The sequence below is a fragment of the Hypomesus transpacificus genome, chromosome 23 (assembly GCF_021917145.1).
Source record: "Hypomesus transpacificus isolate Combined female chromosome 23, fHypTra1, whole genome shotgun sequence".
Lineage (NCBI taxonomy): Eukaryota > Metazoa > Chordata > Actinopteri > Osmeriformes > Osmeridae > Hypomesus > Hypomesus transpacificus.
The window spans coordinates 20321637-20346777 of NC_061082.1; the positions used below are offsets into that span (position 1 = coordinate 20321637).

The window sequence follows — 25141 nt, forward strand, 5'->3', positions numbered from 1 at the left end:
CCAGCATGGGGTCAGGAACAGAGACCACATGGTCACACAGTATCAGACAATGGAGTATAAGGGAGAACTTTCTTTCGTGGAGTTACAAACATATTTCTCAAGGACTACATGGCTCATGGACACTAATTCAATGACAGTAGTCGATGTGTTATAATGTGTGTTTTCTCATTTACCTAGAACGTGTTTAATTGATGTTTGATTATAACTCCCCTTCAGATATAGTTAAATCAGTCAATCTTGATATCAAAATAATTGTATCATACTAACAAAACCAGTTATGAACGTTGTATTGCTCTATTCTGAAGTTTAAGCATTTCATGGACATTTGAGATAATGGAATTTAAACTATCAGCCACTTCACACCTCTGGGCAGATCTCAAGACGACGCCCAGGTGGAAGTAACTGACCAATGAGAGAGGTCACCTTCACACGGATGACCCCCTGTTCTTTGGAGTATAAAATCGCCGAACTTACAATCACCCCCGCTTGTTCGTAGGATTAACTTGGGGTGAACGCGTCACTCCCTAACCTTTACCTCATAACCTGCACATTCACTTTGCGCCCGGAACTTTGACGAGAGATTCCGTTTCCTATTCGTTGGATATAACGAACCATTGACTCCGTTCTTCAAACCGACAAAAGTAACTGCGATTTGCAATATTTCTTACTTGTGACATATTGGCATGTTGTGATTGAATTGTCGATGTTTGATTGTATTTTACAAATGATTTAACTTGACCATCGTTAGATCAGTTGCTATTGATCGTCCATTGTTACTATAGAAGCATCTTCCTCTGTACCTCTTCCTCACTCTCTCTCTCCCCTCCCCCTCCACACGCGCTCTACGCAGCCATTGTGCCAGTGCGCTCTCATTAGAATTTAGGCCTACTGTACGGCTTTAGCCCAACTAACCCATAACTTATCTGGTATGTGTTCACTATAATTACATTCTCTTAAATAAATCATTGTGTATAATACTCGCGTATCTCTCACGTTATATGATCTGCTCTACTTTCATAGAATTCCCTACTTAAGATTAGACTGATTATTACGAGTGCTATTATTCAAAATTATTAAACAAGGTTTCCTCTGTCCCTTTCACGAATCAGAGGTGGTGCCCCCAAGAACGACTATACTTTATTATAAACTAAGTATTGCTAATCTTAACCGTGCAAACCACACTACACATTTCTGAGTCAGCACCTCCAGCAGAGGAGGAGGTGGAGGGGGATGAGGAGGAGGAGAGGAGGAGGAAGAGGTGGAGGAGGAGGAGGAAGAGGTGGAGGAAGAGGAGGAAGAGGTGGAGGAGGAAGTTGGAAGAGGAGGAGGAGATGAGGAGGAGGTGGAAGAGGAGGAAGAGGAAGCGGTGGAGGGGGAGGAAGACCCATCACTGTCCTCTCCTGTTCCCAGGAGGAGGTGATGTGGTGGAGGTGGAGGAGGAGGAGGTGGAGGAGGTGGAGGAGGAGGTGGAGGAGGAGGTGGAGGAGGAGGAGGAGGAAGACCCATCACTGTCCTCTCCTGTTCCCAGGAGGAGGTGATGTGGTGGAGGTGATGTGTCCAGGTACTTTACAAGCAGCAAGACAGCAGACAGACCTTCAACCTAAAAACCTGCCACCGAAAGTCTCTAATGTGATCTGACAGCCAAGGGGAACCGGACTGCATTACACACTCTATCAACCTGGGAACATCCTAAACACTGCACACACTATCAACCTGGGAACATCCTAAACACTCTATCAACCTGGGAACATCCTAAACACTCTATCAACCTGGGAACATCCTAAACACTCTATCAACCTGGGAACATCCTAAACACTCTATCAACCTGGGAACATCCTAAACACTATCAACCTGGTAACATCCTAAACACTATCAACCTGGGAACATCCTAAACACTCTATCAACCTGGGAACATCCTAAACACTCTATCAACCTGGGAACATCCTAAACACTATCAACCTGGGAACATCCTAAACACTCTATCAACCTGGGAACATCCTAAACACTCTATCAACCTGGGAACATCCTAAACACTATCAACCTGGTAACATCCTAAACACTATCAACCTGGGAACATCCTAAACACTCTATCAACCTGGGAACATCCTAAACACTCTATCAACCTGGGAACATCCTAAACACTCTATCAACCTGGGAACATCCTAAACACTATCAACCTGGTAACATCCCAAACACTATCAACCTGGGAACATCCTAAACACTCTATCAACCTGGGAACATCCTAAACACTCTATCAACCTGGGAACATCCTAAACACTATCAACCTGGGAACATCCTAAACACTATCAACCTGGGAACATCCTAAACACTATCAACCTGGGAACATCCTAAACACTATCAACCTGGGAACATCCTAAACACTCTATCAACCTGGGAACATCCTAAACACTATCAACCTGGTAACATCCTAAACACTATCAACCTGGGAACATCCTAAACACTCTATCAACCTGGGAACATCCTACACACTCTATCAACCTGGGAACATCCTAAACACTCTATCAACCTGGGAACATCCTAAACACTCTATCAACCTGGGAACATCCTAAACACTATCAACCTGGGAACATCCTAAACACTCTATCAACCTGGGAACATCCTAAACACTCTATCAACCTGGGAACATCCTAAACACTATCAACCTGGGAACATCCTAAACACTATCAACCGGGGAACATCCTAAACACTATCAACCTGGGAACATCCTAAACACTATCAACCTGGGAACATCCTAAACACTATCAACCTGGGAACATCCTAAACACTATCAACCTGGGAACATCCTAAACACTATCAACCTGGGAACATCCTAAACACTATCAACCTGGGAACATCCTAAACACTATCAACCTGGGAACATCCTAAACACTATCAACCTGGGAACATCCTAAACACTATCAACCTGGGAACATCCTAAACACTATCAACCTGGGAACATCCTAAACACTATCAACCTGGGAACATCCTAAACACTATCAACCTGGGAACATCCTAAACACTATCAACCTGGGAACATCCTAAACACTATCAACCTGGGAACATCCTAAACACTATCAACCTGGGAACATCCTAAACACTATCAACCTGGGAACATCCTAAACACTCTATCAACCTGGGAACATCCCAGACACAGCCAGTACATCTCAGTCGCCGTTCCAGCTGGAGGTTGTAGCTATGGCAACCGACATGTACAACATCCAACAAAACGATCCCGGTCCTGAATTGCAACACTATAGCGTACTGAGTTACTGCTGCAGCCAAACTCCACCCGCTCAGTGAGAGGAGGCAGAAGTGTGTGATCGCCGTGACGTCCCCTCCCAGGGCCACAGGGACAGGGTGAGCTGTGCACGTCACCTCAGAGCTGCCACGCTAAGTGGACAACATTGACCGTGGAGACGCAGAGACAAGCAACAAGGTCTGGAGGAACACAGCCTGCAACAAAAGACCATCACCATGGAGACCAGCCCTCTCTGAGGAAGAGCAGAATCAAAGCTCTCCTCTCTTCATCTGCCTGGACTGAAGGGCTCTCTCTCTCTCCCCTTTCTCTCTCCATCTCTCTCTCTCTCTCTCTATCTCTCTCTCCCCCTTCTCTCTCTCTCTCTCTCTCTCCCCCTTCTCTCTCTCTCCCTCCTCTCTCTATCTCTCTCTTTCCCTCCCCCTCCATCTCCACCCTTCTCTCTCTCTCTCCCTCCCCCCATCTCCCCCTCTCTCTCTCTCTCCCTCTCTCTCACCCCTTCTCTCTCTCTGTCTCTCTCTCTCTCTCTCTCTCTCTCTCTCATACTCACCCTCTCTCTCTCTCTCTCTCTCTCATTCTCTCTCTCTGCATCAACAGAACTTTTAACTTCCCTTGTAAAAATGAAAAAAAGGAACTCAGACACTTCCAATTTCACACACGTCGAACACCACTATGGCTCCGAGTTTGGAATAAACACCAACCATGTCGGACACAGATGAACTTTAATTCGGCGTGCAGCTGATTACACCATGCACTGGCCACACTGTTTAAATGTCTTTGCTCTGTTTAACAGATGGCCTCTTAACACTGGCCCCCGCGCCCCACATCTCTAGCACCCGGTAGACTCCAGCTAGGCTGGTCAGCTACTCACAGACAGGCAGCAGAGTAACTGCAACGCAGGGCTAGACAACAGGTGGACACCTCTGGTTCCCCAACAGGCAGGCAGGCATGCAGAAAGACAGGCAGGCAGGTATGCAGAAAGACAGGCAGGCAGGCAGGGAAACAGGCAGGCAGGCAGGGAGACAGGCAGGCAGGCAGGCAGGCAGGCAGGCAGGCAGGCAGGCAGGCAGGCAGGCAGGCAGGGAGACAGGCAGGCAGGCAGGCAGGCAGGCAGGCAGGCAGGCAGGCAGGCAGGCAGGCAGGCATGCAGACAGGCAGGCAGGCAGGCAGGCAGGCAGGCAGGCAGGCAGGCAGGCAGGCAGGCAGGCAGGCAGGCAGGCAGGCAGGCAGGGCGGAGGCCCTTAGTTGAAGAGCTCCAGAGAATGGTCCCTGTGAAGGAGCTCACCAGTGCACCCCGAGAGATTGTTCTGCACCAGAGCTCCCATCCAGGCATGCACACTGGCAGCATTCAACTGGTGCGAAGGCTCTGCCGCTAGCCGCAGCCAGCTCCGCTCTGGTGAGAAGGCTCTGCCGCTAGCCGCAGCCAGCTCCGCTCTCGCTCAGAGACGCTGCATCCACAACACCGCGCCAGCACACCAGCACACCCGCCCCTGCCTGCACAGCCACTCACGGTCTTGGCAAGCGAGCCAAGGACTGAATGAGCCACACACAGAAAATACAAAAACAAAAGGCGGAATACAGAATGGATTTGGGGGGCTGGAGGGGAGGAGGAAGAGAGAGAATAAGAGAGAAAGAGGCAAAAAACGCGGTTCTCTCTAATATATCTGATTATAGACAGAGAGAGAGGAGAGAGAGGTGAGAGAGAAAGAGTGCGGAGAGAGTGCAAAAAAGGCAAAATGTATACGAAAGAGTGATATACGAGAGAGAGGGAGAGAGAGAGAGATAGAGAGAGAGAGAGAGATAGAGAAAAGAAAGAAGCAGGTAGTGATCAGAGGCTAGGGAGGGAGGGAAAGTAAGAAAGACATGGAGAGAGGGTTGAGAGGTGTAAGACGAGAGGGAAACTGCAAGATAGAGGGAGACAGGAGAGTCAAGAAGAAAGTCTTTGCTGCATTCTAGCTCTACAGCAAAACACCACCTTCAGCTCTACAGCAAAACACCACCTTCAGTCCTACGCTGATATCATGATGGTTAAAACCAATCTCTCATTCTCTCTGTCCTCCACTTCTCTATTTCCATCTCTCTCTCCTCCCCTCCGTCTCTCTCTCTCTCTCTCTCTCTCTCTCTCTCTCTCTCACCTTCTCCAACTGCAGACATCATAGGAAATATGGAATTCCAGAAGGATATTACTGGCACTACTATGTTTTGTACCCAACGAGGTGTATTGTCTTCCAGGAGGGGTGAGTCAGTAGTTGTGTTGGTGAGGTGCAGACGCATGGCTGATTAGCGTGTCTTCCATTTGGGGTGGTGATGACGCTTACAGTTACCTAACAAAACCTCTCTACAGCTACAGAGGAAAAAAACACTTCCAAGTCATTTGTCTTGTGTTTTTCATATTTTCTTTCAAAACCCACATTTTCCCTAGGGTGCCAACCCCTTTATCCCCCTCTCTCCTGCTCTTTCTCATCCACCCTATGTCCTCTCTCTCTCTCTCTCTGTCTCTCTCTCTCTCTGTCTCTCTCTCTCTGTCTCTCTCTCTGTCTCTCTCTCTGTCTCTCTCTCTCTCTCTCTCTCTCTGTCTCTGTCTCTCTCTCTCTCTCTCTCTGTCTCTATCTGTCTCTCTCTGTCTCTCTCTGTCTCTCTCTCTCCAGATGAGGGCGTGTCTAGGTGTGAATACGATCCCTTGAAGTCTGCTTTGGAGCAGCTTTGAAGCTGCACAGACATGTCAGGATGCATTCTGATGAAAACAGAGCTTCTTTCTGGAGCGCGCTGCCCTCTTAATACCTCTGTCCTGTGTCTCGTGTGTCGGAGCGGGGGGATGCCGGGTGGGGGTGTGTGTGGAGGAGTGTGTGTGAGTACATGTGTGTGTTTGTGTGTGTGTGGGTGTATATGTGTGGAGGGGTGTGTGTGTGGGTGTATCTGTGTGTGTGTGTGTGTATGTGTGAGTGTGTGTGGGTGTATGTGTGAGTGTGTGTGTGTGTGTGTGTGTGTGTGTGTATGTGTGAGTGTGTGTGTGTGTGTGTGTGGGTGTATGTGTGAGTGTGTGTGTGTGTGTGGGTGTATGTGTGAGTGGAGGGGGGGGTGCTCTCCTCCTCTGTGTTCTGGCTGGAGTGTGTTCTGCTCCTTAAGCCTGAACTCCACACCTCCCAGTCTAACTCTCTCTCTCTCTCTCTCTCTCTCTCTCTCTCTCTCTCTCTCTCTCTCTCTCTCTCTCTCTCTCTCTCTCTCTCTCTCACCCTCCCAGTCTACCTCTTTCTTCCCCTCTCTCTCTCTACCAGTCTACCGCTCTCTCACCTCCCAGTCTACCTCTCTCTCTCGCTACCAGTTTACCTCTCTCTCACCTCCCAGTCTACCTCTCTCTCACCTCCCAGTTTACTTCTCTCTACCTCTCTCTACCAGTCTAACTCTCTCTATACCAGTCTATGTCTCTCTCTCCATCAATGCAATGCACACCAACCTGCCAATACCTGGTGTAACCTTGAGTCCTGCAGCCTATATCTCCCCTTGTCTAACCCTGCAGTAACATCTCTATATACATACATCCTACATATCCCCATGTTCAACATGAACCTTACATCCCCACTTGCATCCTACATCTCATAGCCCTGCAGCCTGTCTCCCTCCTACCATGTAGTCCCCTGCATCCTGCATCTACCCCTGTACACTGGACATCCAACCTCTCTACTTCTACTAGGCACTGGACATCCAACCTCTCTACTACTACTAGGCACTGGACATCCAACCTCTCTACTACTACTAGGCACTGGACATCCAACCTCTCTACTACTACTAGGCACTGGACATCCAACCTCTCTACTACTACTAGGCAGTGGACATCCAACCTCTCTACTACTACTAGGCACTGGACATCCAACCTCTCTACTACTACTAGGCACTGGACATCCAACCTCTCTACTTCTACTAGGCACTGGACATCCAACCTCTCTACTTCTACTAGGCACTGGACATCCAACCTCTCTACTTCTACTAGGCACTGGACATCCAACCTCTCTACTACTACTAGGCACTGGACATCCAACCTCTCTACTACTACTAGGCACTGGACATCCAACCTCTCTACTACTACTAGGCAGTGGACATCCAACCTCTCTACTACTACTAGGCACTGGACATCCAACCTCTCTACTACTACTAGGCACTGGACATCCAACCTCTCTACTACTACTAGGCAGTGGACATACAACCTCTGTACTACTACTACTAGGCAGTGGACATCCAACCTCTCTACTACTACTAGGCAGTGGACATCCAACCTCTCTACTACTAATACTAGGCAGTGGACATCCAACCTTTCTACTACTACTAGGCAGTGGACATCCAACCTCTCTACTACTACTAGGCACTGGACATCCAACCTCTCTACTACTACTAGGCAGTGGACATCCAACCTCTTTACTTCTACTAGGCACTGGACATCCAACCTCTCTACTTCTACTAGGCACTGGACATCCAACCTCTCTACTTCTACTAGGCACTGGACATCCAACCTCTCTACTTCTACTAGGCACTGGACATCCAACCTCTCTACTACTACTAGGCACTGGACATCCAACCTCTCTACTACTACTAGGCACTGGACATCCAACCTCTCTACTACTACTAGGCAGTGGACATCCAACCTCTCTACTACTACTAGGCACTGGACATCCAACCTCTCTACTACTACTAGGCACTGGACATCCAACCTCTCTACTACTACTAGGCACTGGACATCCAACCTCTCTACTACTACTAGGCAGTGGACATCCAACCTCTCTACTACTACTACTAGGCAGTGGACATCCAACCTCTCTACTACTACTAGGCAGTGGACATCCAACCTCTCTACTACTAATACTAGGCAGTGGACATCCAACCTTTCTACTACTACTAGGCAGTGGACATCCAACCTCTCTACTACTACTAGGCACTGGACATCCAACCTCTCTAATACTACTAGGCACTGGACATCCAACCTCTCTACTACTACTAGGCAGTGGACATCCAACCTCTCTACTACTACTAGGCAGTGGACATCCAACCTCTCTACTACTACTAGGCAGTGGACATCCAACCTCTCTACTACTACTAGGCACTGGACATCCAACCTCTCTACTACTACTAGGCACTGGACATCCAACCTCTCTACTACTACTAGGCACTGGACATCCAACCTCTCTACTACTACTAGGCACTGGACATCCAACCTCTCTACTACTACTAGGCACTGGACATCCAACCTCTCTACTACTACTAGGCTCACCCAACACACAGCAGCTCTAGTCCCTCTCTCACCCACCATGTCCAAACCAGCAGGGGTTGAGAGAGCGTAAAATGGAATTCCAGTGGTTCAGACACAGGTCTGGTATGGAAACAGGCCAACAGATCACACATACGTGCACACATACGTGCACACACACTCAGCCTGCAAAATTCAGACCCCTTACTGTATAAACACACTCTACACTCCCTCATACATTAAGTCTATGATTTATAAAAGTCCCAAGGTTTATAAAAAAAAGGATTTTACCCTTTCCAATTGTGTGGAACACAGACACAAACTTCTATCTCTAAAGTATGGAACTAGCTAACAGACAGTGTAAGCTGCCAGTCCCGCTCAAGCAGCTCTGTGTGGACAGGCAGCCGTCTGGAAGCTCCAGGACTGGCTGTCGGTCCATTCTGATCCATCGATGAACGCCGCTCAGCTGAATGCTAATTGGATCTTCAGAATCAGCGTGGATCGATCCATGTTTAAAGGGTCTTTATCTCACTCCAACTGTAACCTTCAACAATGTGAACCATCAGCAAGGCCTCGGTCAGTGTGACCTTTTTCAAGGCCTGTCGCAAGAAAGGATCTACTGCTGTCAATCACTGTCTCTCAGACTGCAAACAGAGCATGTCAATAAGCAGAGAAGGCCAGTGGCGTCTGAAAGGACCATCAATAACACAGAGATCTCAGACACCAGCCTCGGAACATGGGACATTTACAACACAATCCTCCCATAGACGCGCCGAGTCCAACCGGACCAAACACAGAACCTGGAGAACATGTATTTGTGGTGCTGCTTCTCCTCAGTGCCACGACAGAGGTAAAACATCTGTGATCTGAAATGAGCAAAGAGGCATGGCATCATGTGACCAGTGTCAGAGCTGTCATCTGGACCAGGTGGAGACCTCAGGCAGTGACGACAGCTGGGCGCTCCAGTCACCTTGACCTCTGAGATGTTTCCAGATGCTCTGGTGAAGGAGACAACCTAACATTGAGGCTGTTCCCCCAGGGTCTAACATGCTGAGTATACCAACCTTGATCATGTCAGAGCACTAGGGTCTGGATGCAGATCCAACCTATTCTCAGTGGGGCCTCCTCAGAGTTATTCCAGTGCCGTCTAGGACAAGTCAGGGTAACCTTGGGGTTTTCTTTAAGGGTCTCTGAACAGTCAATAACCCTGAAGAACAGACCACAACCCTGTCAACCAGGGGTTTCAAAACCACAACATTGCGAGGTAAGTTTTAACATGACCTTTGACTCCCTAAGCCTCTTCACAGACAGTACAGCTTGGAACCAACAGATCAGCGTAACAAACTATGTTCTGTAACAAAGCCAGACCTTTTGTCATAAGATTTCTTAAATCCACACCAATATCTACCTCTACACACCAAATGTGTCAAATTGTGCTGTTGGCAGAATCCACACTGCTTTTGGTATTTAAGACATGGGCTACTGTGTTCCCCTGTCCCAGTTTGTACACTGTGGTGTGGGCTACTGTGTACCCCTGTCCTAGAGTGTACACTGTGGTGTGGCCTACTGTGTACCCCTGTCTTAGTGTGTACACTGTGGTGTGGGCTAATGTGTACCCCTGTCCTAGTGTGTACACTGTGGTGTGGGGTACTGTGTACCCCTGTCCTAGAGTGAACACTGTGGTGTGGGCTACTGTGTACCCCTGTCCTACAGTGTACACTGTGGTGTGGGCTACTGTGTACCCCTGTCCTAGTGTGTACACTGTGGTGTGGGCTACTGTGTACCCCTGTCCTAGAGTGTACACTGCGATGGTATAGTGTTTACTGCAGTGCTCCTCTCCTCCTTGTCTCCCTTCCTCTCTCATTTGGTATTCACCTCTCTGCAGATCCCACTTTACATGCAGTAATAACATTTACATATTTGGTATCCATTACCGGGGCCGTATCCACGTAGTCCTGTTTGAAGTCGGAGACACCTGTGAAGGGTGTTTGTATTGGGAGAGAGCCATTTTACTAGAATATACCATGTCTGTCAGTCAGGTTCTTTCTGTCTGTCTCTCTTCGTCTGTCTGCCTGCCTTCCTGCTTGCTTTACCGTCTGTCCATCTAAAACGATGTCTCCCATTTTTCTCAGTGTGGGCCACCAACACTGAGGAAGCGGCTTGTTAAACAGTGAGGACAGTCGGGGTTTAGTTCAGGGGAAAGCTGAGCAGCAAACAGGATTTCTACCCTCTGAGAATCTGAAGAAAAGTGTTCTGTACTGGGCTCAGAGATCTCATGTTCTGTACTGGGCTCAGAGATCTCATGTTCTGTACTGGGCTCAGAGATCTCATGTTCTGTACTGGGCTCAGAGATCTCATGTTCTGTACTGGCATTAAACAAACAAGCCACTGTCTCTATGATGATGATCCAGGATGTGGTATGCTCCCCTCCACCCTGCCTGGAGGAGCTGTTGGGGGGGGGCTGGGGGGGGGGTGGGGGGCAGCTGGGAGAGGGCTGGGGCAGGGGAGGCTGGGGGGGAGGCTAGAGGGGGCTGGAGGGAGGGGAGGCTGGAGGGGAGGCTAGAGGGGGCTGGAGGGAGGGGAGGCTGGAAGGGAGGGGAGGGGAGGGGGGGATTGCGGGCTGGCAGGCTGGGTGGCTGGGTGGGGGAGGCAGCTGTCAGCTTAGGGCAGGAAACCAAGTGACAGCATGACATCATCGCAGTGTTCTGATCAGACGGCGTCCGCTCTCTTTGGTCATTGGTAATTAAGTATCTTCCATTTGCCCCTAGCAACCACGCTCAGTGCTGTCAGAGTTTCTCTAGAACGAAAAGCCGAGATGCCAACTTGCGTGGCACAGATGTCAGATGGCTGAGCGGTTAGGGAGTCGGGCTAGTAACCAGAAGGTTGCCGGTTTGATTCCCGGCCGTGCCAATGACGTTGTGTCCTTGGGCAAGGCACTTCACCCTACTTGCCTCGGGGGGAATGTCCCTGTACTTACTGTAAGTCACTCTGGATAAGAGCGTCTGCTAAATGACTAAATGTAAATGTAATGTAAACATGTAATGTAAACACAGAAGAGTGGCAGTCTGCCAGTCCCAGTGTCCCAGTCCCAGTGTCCAAGTCCCAGTCCCAGTGTGCCAGTCCCAGTGTGCCAGTCCCAGTGTGCCAGTCCCAGTAGGCCAGTCCCAGTGTGCCAGTCCCAGTGTGCCAGTCCCAGTGTGCCAGTCCCAGTAGGCCAGTCCCAGTGTGCCAGTCCCAGTGTGCCAGTCCCAGTAGGCCGGTCCCAGTGTGCCAGTCCCAGTGTGCCAGTCCCAGTAGGCCAGTCCCAGTGTGCCAGTCCCAGTGTGCCAGTCCCAGTGTGCCAGTCCCAGTAGGCCAGTCCCAGTGTGCCAGTCCCAGTGTGCCGGTCCCAGTGTGCCAGTCCCAGTGTGCCAGTCCCAGTGTGCCAGTCCCAGTGTCCCAGTCCCAGTGTGCCAGTCCCAGTAGGCCAGTCCCAGTGTGCCAGTCCCAGTGTGCCAGTCCCAGTGTGCCAGTCCCAGTAGGCCAGTCCCAGTGTGCCAGTCCCAGTAGGCCAGTCCCAGTAGGCCAGTCCCAGTGTGCCAGTCCCAGTGTGCCAGTCCCAGTGTGCCAGTCCCAGTGTGCCAGTCCCAGTGTGCCAGTCAAACTGCCGTAACGACTGCAACACCACGCTGCGGAGAACGGCGCTGGGACGAATGAAAGAAATCAAAGAACGAGAAGGAAAAAAACGATTGCTCTGCAGAATGGGGCCTAAACCGGCTTTGCAGACATGTTCTCCTAAGATATAACACAATGAGGGATTAGGAGACAAACTTTGGGGTGGATGGGTGGGGAGCGTACAAGCTAAAACAGTCAATCAGAAAGACACAAACCGCGCAAACTAAACCACATATCCCCTGTCAACGCCCTGTCATCCAGCACAGTCTCCCTGGACCAGCCAATCTGTGGTGGGGGGACGTTCTATACTGGTTACTAGTGTGTGTGTGAAGTAATCCTGCATGGTGTTTACTGTACTGGGCTGAATGGGGATGATGGTGTGTTTACATGGTGTGGATCGTTGGGGTAAATGTGCAGGGCGCTGTCCCACGCCACCCTGAGACAAGCCAGCCTCCACAGTCTGTAGCATCCCCAACATGGTGGCCAGAGCGTTCCTGATGCATCCCCAACATGGTGGCCTCCTGGAGCCGGGTGCACCAGCTGGGCGTACGCTACGTCCGACGTAGAACTGAAAGTTACGACTAACTTAAAAGTACGACTAGTGCACCAGTTAGACTTAAGCCCTTTATGTGCTGCACCTGGGTGTACATTTTACACCTAGTGGGGAGCACGCGTAAGTTGGAAAATCAGACTAATATCCATGGTAATTATAATGTACAACAGTTTGATCGCACATGCAGCGCATCATGTTTATAGGCAACATAGGGAAAGGGCATTAAGGCGAGAAAAACTCTCTCTCTCTCTCTCTCTCTCTCTCTCTCTCTCTCTCTCTCCCTCTCCCTCTCTCTCTCTCCCTCTCTCTCTCCCTCTCTCTTATCATCATCATCCGCCACGGGGGCATCATCCATCTCCTTCTCTCTGTCTACCATGCCTCTCTCTCTCCCTCTGTCGCTGTGGGTGCTCAGTACTGACCAGGACACGTCTCAGTACTGACCAGGACACGTCTCAGTACTGACCAGGACACGTCCCAGTACTGACCAGGACACGTCTCAGTACTGACCAGGACACGTCTCAGTACTGACCAGGACACGTCCCAGTACTGACCAGGACACGTCTCAGTATTGACCAGGACACGTCTCAGTACTGACCAGGACACGTCCCAGTACTGACAGGACACGTCTCAGTACTGACCAGGACACGTCCCAGTACTGACCAGGACACGTCCCAGTACTGACAGGACACGTCTCAGTACTGATAGGACACGTCTCAGTACTGACCAGGACACGTCTCAGTACTGACCAGGACACGTCCCAGTACTGACCAGGACACGTCTCAGTACTGACAGGACACGTCTCATTACTGACAGGACACGTCTCAGTACTGACCAGGACACGTCTCAGTACTGACAGGACACGTCCCAGTACTGACAGGACACGTCCCAGTACTGACCAGGACACGTCTCAGTACTGACCAGGACACGTCTCAGTACTGACCAGGACACGTCCCAGTACTGACCAGGACACGTCTCAGTAGACAGGACACGTCAGCAACATTTGCTCAAACCCACATACACAGGGACATTTAAACCTGTGACCTTTTGATCTGCCGTCAAATGCCCTACCACTGAGCTAAAATCCTAACTTATAGCCTACTTGTGTAACGTTTGACAAGCAATATCACAGAGGGCTTTATAGAGGCTACAACCATCCTAAAACCGTCAGAGAAAACAAGGGAAAACTCCCCAAACACTCCCACAGGGCTGTCCTCACAGTGTCCTGTAGTGACATGGACAGGGCTGTCCTCACAGTGTCCTGTAGTGACATGGACAGGGCTGTCCTCACAGTGTCCTGTAGTGACATGGACAGGGCTGTCCTCACAGTGTCCTGTAGTGACATGGACAGGGCTGAGTTCACAGTGTCCTGTAGTGACATGGACAGGACTGTCCTCACAGTATCCTGTAGTGACATGGACAGGGCTGTCCTCACAGTGTCCTGTAGTGACATGGACAGGGCTGTCCTCACAGTGTCCTGTAGTGACATGGACAGGGCTGTCCTCACAGTGTCCTGTAGTGACATGGACAGGGCTGTCCTCACAGTGTCCTGTAGTGACATGGACAGGGCTGTCCTCACAGTGTCCTGTAGTGACATGGACAGGGCTGGGTTCACAGTGTCCTGTAGTGACATGGACAGGGCTGGGCTCAGAGATGTGACTCTTGTGTCTTTCAGAGGTGTGACTCTTGTGTCTCCCAGAGGGCCCAGACATGACCCAGACCCTTTTAGGGCTGTAAGCTTTACACACCGGCGGTCATCCATGCAGCGTGAGCAAGCCTTCGTCCGCAGGAACAGCAGGGATGGACTAGGTACAGCGGATGAGCTACGGGCTGTTTGTGCGACTGGAAGGTTTTACTGCTTGGTGTCCATGTGAAGCGTCAGCGTAATGCATTGTGTGCACTTTTCCAACAGCAGGGCTGTCCAGATTCATCAGCAGGCTGTAAAGATTAATGTTTCGTGCACTGGTGATTGAACAGTGTGTGAATTCCATGGTGTATGCAGGTTTGAACAACAAACTAATAGCTATCCAATACTGTGGGGTCCAGGTCTTCCTGTATGGGCCTCATCCCCTGTTCCACTACACAGGCAGGCCAGCAACACGGACAGCAACCAACGCCTCACCATCAGAACACATCGACAACGCACTGAAAGATAGTTTGACTTCCTAATGAAGGCAAAATGCATGTCGAAATTACATTACATTATATTTAGTCATTTAGCAGACGCTCTTATCCAGAGCGACTTACAGTAAGTCCAGGGACATTACCCCAAGGCAAGTAGGGTGAAGTGCCTTGCCGAAGGACACAACGTCATTTGGCTCGGCCGGGAATCGAACTGGCGACCTTCAGATTACTAGCCCGATTCCCTAACCGCTCAGCCACCTGAAATGCATCTTCTGAATGGCTTAGGATGACCATGCCGTGACAATCAGGGCATTTTAATTGTTTTCTCATTTTAGTCCAGATTGAAAGTGATCCAGATTTAAGTTATTTTGATAACACATGAAATGGGTTTACATTCGTACTGTAAGAAGGCTGGGGGAACCAGACCTGATGCACCTCACCTCAGGAGGAGAGGAGACCCTGCCAGTCTCTCTCCCTCATCCTGCAGGACACCAGGTAAGAAGACCCTGCCAGTCTCTCTCCCTCATCCTGCAGGACACTAGGTAAGAAGACCCTGCCAGTCTCTCTCCCTCATCCTGCAGGACACCAGGTAAGGAGACCCTGCCAGTCTCTCTCCCTCATCCTGCAGGACACCAGGGGGGGAGAAGAGGCCGCAGCAGGCGTCTGCTAAAAGCACACGTTCTGTACCCCAGGGGGGGGGGGAGTGGGTGGTTTAAGAGGAAGGAGTACTCAAGACCGTGGGGACTTCAAAACAAGGCCAAGGTCAGGAGAGGGGGAGAGAGAGAGGGAGGGAGGGAGAGAGAAGAGGGTGGGAGAGGTAGAGAGAGGGTGAGAGAGAGAGAAAGAGAGAGGGAGGGAGATGAAGAGGAGGGTGGAAGAGGAAGAGAGAGGGTGAGAGAGAGGCAGGGAGAGAGAGGAGAGAAAGTGGGAGAGTTAGAGAGACAGAGTGTGAGATGGAGGCAGAGAGAGAGGGAGAAACTGCATCAGGAGACAGATGGCAAGAGCCTTGCTTGAGCGCAAAGTTGAGTGGGAGAAAAGAAAGAAAGAAAAGTATAAGAGGAAGAAAGTAAGGAAGATAAGAGGTGTGTCTCTCCTGTGGGGCCTGTGGAGCCAGAACAGCCTTGTTCCTGGAGGAATGCAGAACAGATCAGCCGGGCAGCTGCCTGTCCTCTCCTCTGACACCACACGGCCAACTCACAACACACGACAGCTGCCTGGCCAAAACACCCTTACACCCACCCCCTCACACCCACCCCTCCCCACCCCCCTCCACCCCCCGTCCAGCCCCCCCTCCACCCCCCTCCACCCCCCGTCCAGCCCCCCCTCCACCCCCCGTCCAGCCCCCCCTCCACCCCCCGTCCAGCCCCCCTCACACCCACCCCTGTTTCCCCAGACCAGCACTGGAGATCCAAACATTCCCTCCGCTCCTCAGCAGCAGCGACAGCAGAAGGACCTACCTGCCACCGAGTTGGGGCGAGGCATCAAGAGCGAGGAGGTGGTGTGGCAAGGGTACGGAACAGGGCCTTGTGCTGGGTGGCTGGGGGGCGGTGGTGCTGAGGGTCTGGGGGGCGGTGGTGCTGGGGGTCTGGGGGCCGCAGAGGCCCCTGTGCTGGGTGGCTCTCTCCTGGAGGGGGCCTCGATGCTGCCAGGCTCCTCCTCCGCCACGGGGGAGCAGGTCTCAGGCCGCACGCTGGGGGCCGGGGCATGCTGGGCCCTCACACTGCCCTCCTTACTCCACTCCAGGCTGGAGCCACTACGGTCGTCATTCTCTGAGGAGCTGGTGATGGTGGCTGTGGAAAGAGAGAGAGGGAGAGAGAGAGAGGGAGAGATGAGTAGGAGAGGAGAGAGAGACAGTCATTACCACGATGATAAAGAATGTTCCCCTCCTTGCACACAGAGAGAGGAGCTGGTCTAACGCAGGCTGGCTCTGTAGCCCTCCCACTCCTTTTCATTGACCTTATCAACATACTCCTGCACGGAGCACCACAGCATCTATCTTCACAGGATTAGAACTAGACCACAGCACAAACTCTCCCTCCTCTTTTCTCTCTGTCCTCTGCCACTCCCCCTCCCTCCCCTTCCCTCCCTCCCTCCCCTCCTTCCCTCCCTCCCTCCCCTCCCCTCCCTCCCCTCCTTCCCCTCCCTCCCCTCCTTCCCTCCCTCCCTCCCTCCCCTCCTTCCCTCCCTCCCTCCCCTCCCCATCTCTCTCTAGTAGAAAATGGTGGACGGGCCCTGAACAGCTTACTTCTATTAGTAGAGTTTAGACAGGTGTTTTCCTTACATGAAAGCAAATCCCAGGGATGTTGTCTGGAGGCCATGCAGGCAGACTAACCCTTCCAGCCACTGGACTGGCAAGCATGCTCTGCTTCACCCAGGAACCACTGGGATCCTCTGGACTCCATAACACACCTGTAGTTACGTCATCGCTACCTAGATGAACACATCACGTCCGTCCTACTGGACTCAAACTGTACCTGGACAACCCTCATCGCTCACTTGAAACAACAAGCCTTATTCATGCACTACTGACCTCTGGGTCAACTGTCCCGCAAGGTTTGGGTCCATAAATATTCTCCAAGCTTCACTTTGTTGGCTTGGCTTGAGTTCCTTATGTATGATTCAACATGACAGGTCAGAGCTGTTTGTATGACCTCCTTAAGCTAGTCTCTCTCCCTCTCTCTCCCTCTCTCTCTCTCTCTCCCTCTCTCTCTCTGTGCAGCCTCGCCTGCTCGCCTGCCAGCCGGGTGTTTTCACATGTCAACACAGACCTCTACATCCCACACAGAAGTAGTTTCAAACCAGATAAATTAATATGTGCTTTTGAAGTAGGACTGCCTTCTCCTGAGCAGCTCCTTGCCTGGTCCCACTATGGAAGACTTCAAAGGCCTGGTGGTATTAATCACAGCTGAGGACGGCTCGGCCTCATTACACAGCTCGTCCTCTCTGCTCCTCTCCTCCCCTTAGCTCCTCTCCTAGAGTCCTACTGTCTACAGTTCTCACCTTCCCTCCCCTCTCTTCTTCTCTCTGCTTGTCTCCTTCCCTCCCCTCTCTTCTTCTCTCTGCTTGTTTCCTCCCCTCCCCTCTCTTCTTCTCTCTGCTTGTCTCCTCCCCTCCCCTCTCTTCTTCTCTCTGCTTGTCTCCTCCCCTCCCCTCTCTTCTTCTCTCTGCTTGTCTTCTCCTCTCCCCTCCGATGTCCCAATGCTGCCCTTGCAGTGATAGTAACAGGGGAGCCAGGACATTCTGGAACACCAAAAACACAGTCTTCCAAAAACAGGATTTCCTGCGCAGGCAGGAAGGCGGCAGGCACAGGTAAGGTGCAGTAAGAGAAGCAGGTCCCACCCAAGTAGGCCAACTCTGCTGGGGGTCTGATGCTGGGGGGCAGGGGGGGCCGGGGTCTGATGCTGGTGGTCTGATGCTGGGGGGCAGGGGGGGCAGGGGGGGCTGGGGTCTGATGCTGGAGGGCAGGGGGGGGCTGGGGTCTGATGCTGGGGGGCAGGGGGGGCAGGGGGGTGACTGGAGAGGAGCCTCTATTCATCCTGCTTCAATATGAAAGATACAATATCACAGGCAGCATGAATAATTGAGAAGCTGTGATATTGCACAGCGCTGGAGGATAGCTATATGAGGTTATCAATGACGTCAGCGGCTCTGGATCTGCCCTGTGCCGCTGCTGCCACGGAACACGACCAGTTCTACAGATCTAACCCCGCCAGTGTTTCTCCTCCAGGTCAGTCGTTCAGTCTGAGGGTGTGAATGAGCCAGCCATAAGGTGCCTGTGATGTCCCACTTAGCTGACTCAAATAAAAGGTTGTTGTGTACTGTTCGTCCCAGATTTGTCCAAATCAATGAGAAAGGTAACACCACTACATGGATGAAGGAGAAGTTAAGAGAAGTAATACTTCCCATGTCCACTATTCAGGCATATCCTGACCGGCAGACTCTCTGATGTCCAGAGAGTGTGTGTGTGTGTGTGTGTGTGTGTGTGTGCATGTGTGTGTGTGTGTGTGTGTGAGAGAGAATGTGTGTGTGTGTGTTACCTATGATCCCGCTGTCCTTGCTCTCGAGGGTGGAGCAGGGGCTGGTGATGGTGCCGCTGGGGCTGGAGTGTCCAGGGGGCGGCCGGCCAGCGCTGCTGTTCAGGGTGGAGCAGGGACTGTCTGTACAGGGGGAGGTCGTGCTGCTGGTCAGGGTGGAGCAGGGGCTGATGCCCTGGCTAGTTACAGAGCTCTGGGAGGGAGGGAGGATGGAGGGATGGAGGGAGGGAGGGAGGGAGGGAGGGAGGGAGGGAAAGGTTAGATACAAATAAATAATTATCACATAAAATCACATTTTGCATCTAATTAAAAGCCTGACAGTTTAAAGATTTGCTTTGAGGTTCTATATATATATATATATGTTAGGTATGCCATCTCATCCTGTCAACCCCACCATTCCTAACTTGGATCATGTGAAAGCAATCCTACTGCCTCAGCAGATAAGCTAACATCTCACATGTGAGAGTGATACACTAGCTGAAGGCGTGCATGCACTCTGGAAACAAAGCCAGGCTTTCAAAACAGCAGACTCATGTCTACAAGAAACCAAACAGGAACCATGTAGCTTGGATAAACCCATGTGACCTGGACACCTCAGACAGGGCCTTACCCAGACCCTAACTCCACACCAGAATCCAGGCTGAACCAGAACACCTCACTTGCAGCAGACCAGGCTACAACTATTGGGTTAAACCAGTCTGTACATCTCCAGACCCAGTCTCTACATCTCCAGACCCAGTCTCTACATCTCCAGACCCAGTCTCTACACCTCCAGACCCAGTCTCTACATCTCCAGACCCAGTCTCTACACCTCCAGACCCAGTCTCTATACCTCCAGACCCAGTCTCTACACCTCCAGACCCAGTCTCTATACGTCCAGACCCAGTCTCTATACCTCCAGACCCAGTCTCTATACGTCCAGACCCAGTCTCTACACCTCCAGACCCAGTCTCTACACCTCCAGACCCAGTCTCTACACCTCCAGACCCAGTTTCTACACCTCCAGACCCATTCTCTACATCTCCAGACCCAGTCTCTACACCTCCAGACCCAGTCTCTACACCTCCAGACCCAGTCTATATACGTCCAGACCCAGTCTCTATACCTCCAGACCCAGTCTCTACACCTCCAGACCCAGTCTCTACACCTCCAGACCCAGTCTCTACATCTCCAGACCCAGTCTCTACACCTCCAGACCCAGTCTCTACACCTCCAGACCCAGTCTCTACATCTCCAGACCCAGTCTCTACACCTCCAGACCCAGTCTCTACACCCCCGAGCATGAGTCACTGCCTGCCCTCCCTTGCTGTGTACAGCCTGTAGATCAGGGTGAGGTTATCCTGATGCTAGCTAGGGCAGATCCTGGGCACAGAGAGTGTACAGTACGTCCTGCACCATGCTAACATGCTAACACTTCCTCATCCTCCGCCCACCCGCAGGCTTCTCCCCAGGGGCGCCTGCTCAACGTGGGCTAACAAGACCCAGGTCTGTTAGCACTGAGCCCGGGGGGAGAGGAGAGGCTTACCTTCTCCACCAGCAGAACCTGCATACCAGCCTGATAACATAACAGCTTAATGACATTTACTGTAGGGCAGAATGAAAGACAACATGTTGGACTCGGGTCGTTAAACAGCAGCAGAGGAAAGAGAGAATAGTTAGCAGATGATCAACAACCTCCCTCTCCCTTGTGAGTTCTGAAAAACAGCCCTAAACTCAACACACACAACAACAAAACACAACCGGTTCACTTCTGTCCTCATCCTCTGAGATCTTAGCCCAGTTAACGGGACACTTCTAACACTTGTAACGAGTGTCTGAAACGCAGTCTTCCTCTGCAGGGCCGTGTTGGGGAGCGGGAGAGGAGGGAGGGATAAGCAGGTTCTGCTCTACTGAGAGTCCCACACTAATTAGCACAGCCGAACAAACTTGAAGCTTAGACTTTGACATGACACTATTTCTGGCGTTCGGCTCGCCGACTCGTGTTACGTACTCAAGCGACTCACGCGGCTACAGCACTCCGGTCTCCACGACGACCACGCGACCCAGGCACACCCTACCTTGTTTGCAAGCACACGCTTTAATCCAAAGCCACATGCAGACAGGGGGATTTTAACCTGTAACCCCTTGATCTGTGGTCAAACGCCCGACCACCACCTTCACACTACAAGCAGCACAGTCTTCTCACATGTTCCCAGAACATGTGTGAAGAGTTCTCCTAAGCTGGACAGGTCCCAGCTCTTCCAGCAGGGAAGGGTTCATCCACATCCAAGGAGACAGAATGGAGCACAGAAGCGCAAGCTGGCAAAAACAGGATTTTTTTCAAGCCATATACAAGCATGCCTTTTTTCCCCTCTCTTCTTTCACACTCTCACAACTCTCTCCTTCTTCTCTATGTCCCTCTCTCCTTCTCTCTCTCCTCTCTCCCGCCCTAACGCTGTAAGCCGCCGCGCTCCGCAGTGACAGATGCTGTCGGGGTGTGTGGGGAGGAGGAGGGAGGAGGGGGAGAGCAAAATGAAATACCTTCTTTTCATTCTTGTCCTCCATAGGTATGCGCGCTGAGCCAGGGATCCCTTCTCCTAGTAAGAAGCCCAGCCGTGTCATCAGCTCCTGAGTGGCGGGGGAGGAGCTTGGCTGGCCGTCGGCAAGGAGCAGCTCTGGGGAGAGAGATGGATCCCGTTAGGTTCAGATAGGTACAGATCCTAGCAACACCAAGCAGGACGGCACCAGGCCAGTCTGACTGCAGCACGGCTCACACTACAGCTGTTCTGCTCCGCTCTGCTCCGCGCTGCTCCGCTCTGCTCTCTGCTAGGGCTGAACAGTGGCCAGGGGAAGAGGGAGGGAGAGAGAGAGGGAGGGAGAGAGACAGAGAGAGAGGAGACAAGATGAGAGAGAAAGAAGAGAGAGAAGACAGAAAGATGGAGAGAGGAGAGGCAGAGGCAGACAGAGAGGGAGGGAGAGGGGAGAGAGAGAAATGGAGAAAGGTGGAGAGAGAGATGGAGAGAGAGGAGAGATGGAGAGAGAGGGGAGAGGGAGATGGAGAGAGAGGCAGAGCCTATTAGAGGTTAGTGGGGATGAGAGGATGTCCTACATGGAGAAAAAGAGAAAGAGGAAAAGAAGGGGGGGGTGAGAGAGGGTGAAGATGCAGCTTGTAGGGGGAAATCTTTGCAAGGTCGAGACTCCTCCAGCCCACAGCCCACAGCACCAAGCCCTAGACCCCTCCCTCTTACCCTCCCTGCTGCCCTGCCTCTTACCCTCCCTGCTGCCCTGCCTGTTACCCTCCTGCTGCCCTGCCTCTTACCCTCCCTGCTGCCCTGCCTGTTACCCTCCCTGCTGCCCTGCCTGTTACCCTGCTGCCCTGCCTGTTACCCTCCCTGCTGCCCTGCCTGTTACCCTCCCTGCTGCCCTGCCTGTTACCCTCCCTGCTGCCCTGCCTGTTACGCTGCCCTGCCTGTTACCCTAACTACTGCCCTGCCTGTTACCCTCGCTTCTGCCCTGCCTGTTACCCTGCTGCCCTGCCTGTTACCCTCCCTGCTGCCCTGCCTGGTACCCTCCCTGCTGCCCTGCCTGTTACCCTGCTGCCCTGCCTGGTACCCTTCTGCCCTGCCTGTTACCCTCCCTGCTGCCCTGCCTGTTACCCTGCTGCCCTGCCTGTTACCCTCTTGCTGCCCTGCCTGTTACCCTCCCTGCTGCCCTGCCTGTTACCCTCCCTGCTGCCCTGCCTGTTACCCTGCTGCCCTGCCTGGTACCCTTCTGCCCTGCCTTTTACCCTCCCTGCTGCCCTGCCTGTTACCCTCCCTGCTGCCCTGCGTGTTACCCTCCCTGCTGCCCTGCCTGTTACCCTGCTGCCCTGCCTGTTACCCTTCTGCCCTGCCTGTTGCCCTCCCTGCTGCCCTGCCTGTTACCCTCCCTGCTGCCCTGCCTGTTACCCTGCTGCCCTACCTGGTACCCTTCTGCCCTGCCTGTTACCCTGCTGCCCTGCCTGTTACCCTCCCTGCTGCCCTGCCTGTTACCCTCCCTGCTGCCCTGCCTGTTACCCTCCCTGCTGCCCTGCCTGTTACCCTGCTGCCCTGCCTGTTACCCTCCCTACTGCCCTGCCTGTTACCCTCGCTTCTGCCCTGCCTGTTACCCTGCTGCCCTGCCTGTTACCCTCCATGCTGCCCTGCCTGGTACCCTCCCTGCTGCCCTGCCTGTTACCCTGCTGCCCTGCCTGGTACCCTTCTGCCCTGCCTGTTACCCTCCCTGCTGCCCTGCCTGTTACCCTGCTGCCCTGCCTGTTACCCTCTTGCTGCCCTGCCTGTTACCCTCCCTGCTGCCCTGCCTGTTACCCTCCCTGCTGCCCTGCCTGGTACCCTTCTGCCCTGCCTGTTACCCTCCCTGCTGCCCTGCCTGTTACCCTGCTGCCCTGCCTGTTACCCTCTTGCTGCCCTGCCTGTTACCCTCCCTGCTGCCCTGCCTGTTACCCTCCCTGCTGCCCTGCCTGTTACCCTGCTGCCCTGCCTGGTACCCTTCTGCCCTGCCTTTTACCCTCCCTGCTGCCCTGCCTGTTACCCTCCCTGCTGCCCTACCTGTTACCCTCCCTGCTGCCCTGCCTGTTACCCTGCTGCCCTGCCTGTTACCCTTCTGCCCTGCCTGTTGCCTTCCCTCCTGCCCTGCCTGTTACCCTCCCTGCTGCCCTGCCTGTTACCCTGCTGCCCTGCCTGGTACCCTTCTGCCCTGCCTGTTACCCTGCTGCCCTGCCTGTTACCCTCCTGCTGCCCTGCCTGTTGCCCTCCCTACTGCCCTGCCTGTTACCCTCCCTGCTGCCCTGCCTGTTACCCTTCTGCCCTGCCTGTTGCCCTCCCTGCTGCCCTGCCTGTTGCCCTGCCTGCTGCCCTGCCTGTTACCCTGCCTGCTGCCCTGCCTGTTACCCTCCCTGCTGCCCTGCCTGTTACCCTCCCTGCTGCCCTGCCTGTTACCCTCCTGCTGCCCTGCCTGTTACCCTGCTGCCCTGCCTGGTACCCTCCCTGCTGCCCTGCCTGTTACCCTGCTGCCCTGCCTGTTACCCTTCTGCCCTGCCTGTTACCCTTCCTGCTGCCCTGCCTGTTACCCTCCCTGCTGCCCTGCCTGTTACCCTCCTGCTGCCCTGCCTGTTACCCTGCTGCCCTGCCTGGCACCCTTCTGCCCTGCCTGTTACCTTCCCTGCTGCCCTGCCTGTTACCCTGCTACCCTGCCTGTTACCCTGCTGCCCTGCCTGTTACCCTCCTGCTGCCCTGCCTGTTACCCTCCCCGCTGCCCTGCCTGTTGCCCTCCCTGCTGCCCTGCCTGTTACCCTCCCCACTGCCCTGCCTGTTCCCCTCCCCACTGCCCTGCCTGTTACCCTCCTGCTGCCCTGCCTGTTACCCTCCCCGCTGCCCTGCCTGTTGCCCTCCCTGCTACCCTGCCTGTTACCCTCCCTGCTGCCCTGCCTGTTACCCTGCTGCCCTGCCTGTTGCCCTGCTGCCCTGCCTGTTGCCCTGCTGCCCTGCCTGTTACCCTCCCTGCTGCCCTGCCTGTTACCCTTCTGCCCTGCCTGTTGCCCTCCCTGCTGCCCTGCCTGTTACCCTGCTGCCCTGCCTGTTACCCTCCTGCTGCCCTGCCTGTTACCCTGTCTGCTGCCCTGCCTGTTACCCTCCCTGGTGCCCTGCCTGGTACCCTCCCTGCTGCCCTGCCTGGTACCCTTCTGCCCTGCCTGTTACCCTCCCTGCTGCCCTGCCTGGTACCCTTCTGCCCTGCCTGTTACCCTCCTGCTGCCCTGCCTGGTACCCTTCTGCCCTGCCTGTTACCCTCCCTTCTGCCCTGCCTGTTACCCTCCCTGCTGCCCTGCCTGTTACCCTGCTGCCCTCCCTGTTACCCTGCTGCCCTGCCTGTTACCCTGCTGCCCTGCCTGTTACCCTCCCTGCTGCCCTGCCTGTTACCCTGCTGCCCTCCCTGTTACCCTGCTGCCCTGCCTGTTACCCTGCTGCCCTCCCTGTTACCCTGTTGCCCTGCCTGTTACCCTGCTGCCCTCCTTGTTACCCTCCCTGCTGCCCTGCCTGTTACCATCTCCCTGACAGAGCTGGAATGTGAATGCGCTGCCTCGATCCCACAACCAGCCGGGCACCAGCAGGTTCACATCCCTCCAGCTCTGACCAGCACAGCTACCCAGCAGGTTCACATCCCTCCAGCTCTGACCAGCACAGCTACCCAGCAGGTTCACGTCCCTCCAGCTCTGACCAGCACAGCCACCTAGCAGGTTCACATCCCTCCAGCTCTGACCAGCACAGCCACCT

General features: G+C 53.2%; 1 protein-coding gene across 2 annotated transcripts in view; it reads right to left on the reverse strand.

Annotated features, from left to right (window-relative positions):
- tanc1b (tetratricopeptide repeat, ankyrin repeat and coiled-coil containing 1b) overlaps window positions 1-21728 on the reverse strand; it is a 57376-nt gene extending 35648 nt beyond the window's left edge. Inside the window, exons 1-3 of one of the 2 annotated variants that reach the window (XM_047046158.1) lie at window positions 21375-21728; window positions 18858-19047; window positions 16278-16610 (exon numbers count right to left, since the gene is read on the reverse strand). In XM_047046158.1, coding sequence (XP_046902114.1) covers window positions 16278-16610; window positions 18858-19047; window positions 21375-21455 — 604 coding nt within the window. In that variant the 5' untranslated portion in view covers window positions 21456-21728. The remainder of the gene's footprint in view (window positions 1-16277; window positions 16611-18857; window positions 19048-21374) is intronic. The other variant, XM_047046159.1, reaches the window with a different exon arrangement.
- Window positions 21729-25141: the final 3413 nt, after the last annotated feature.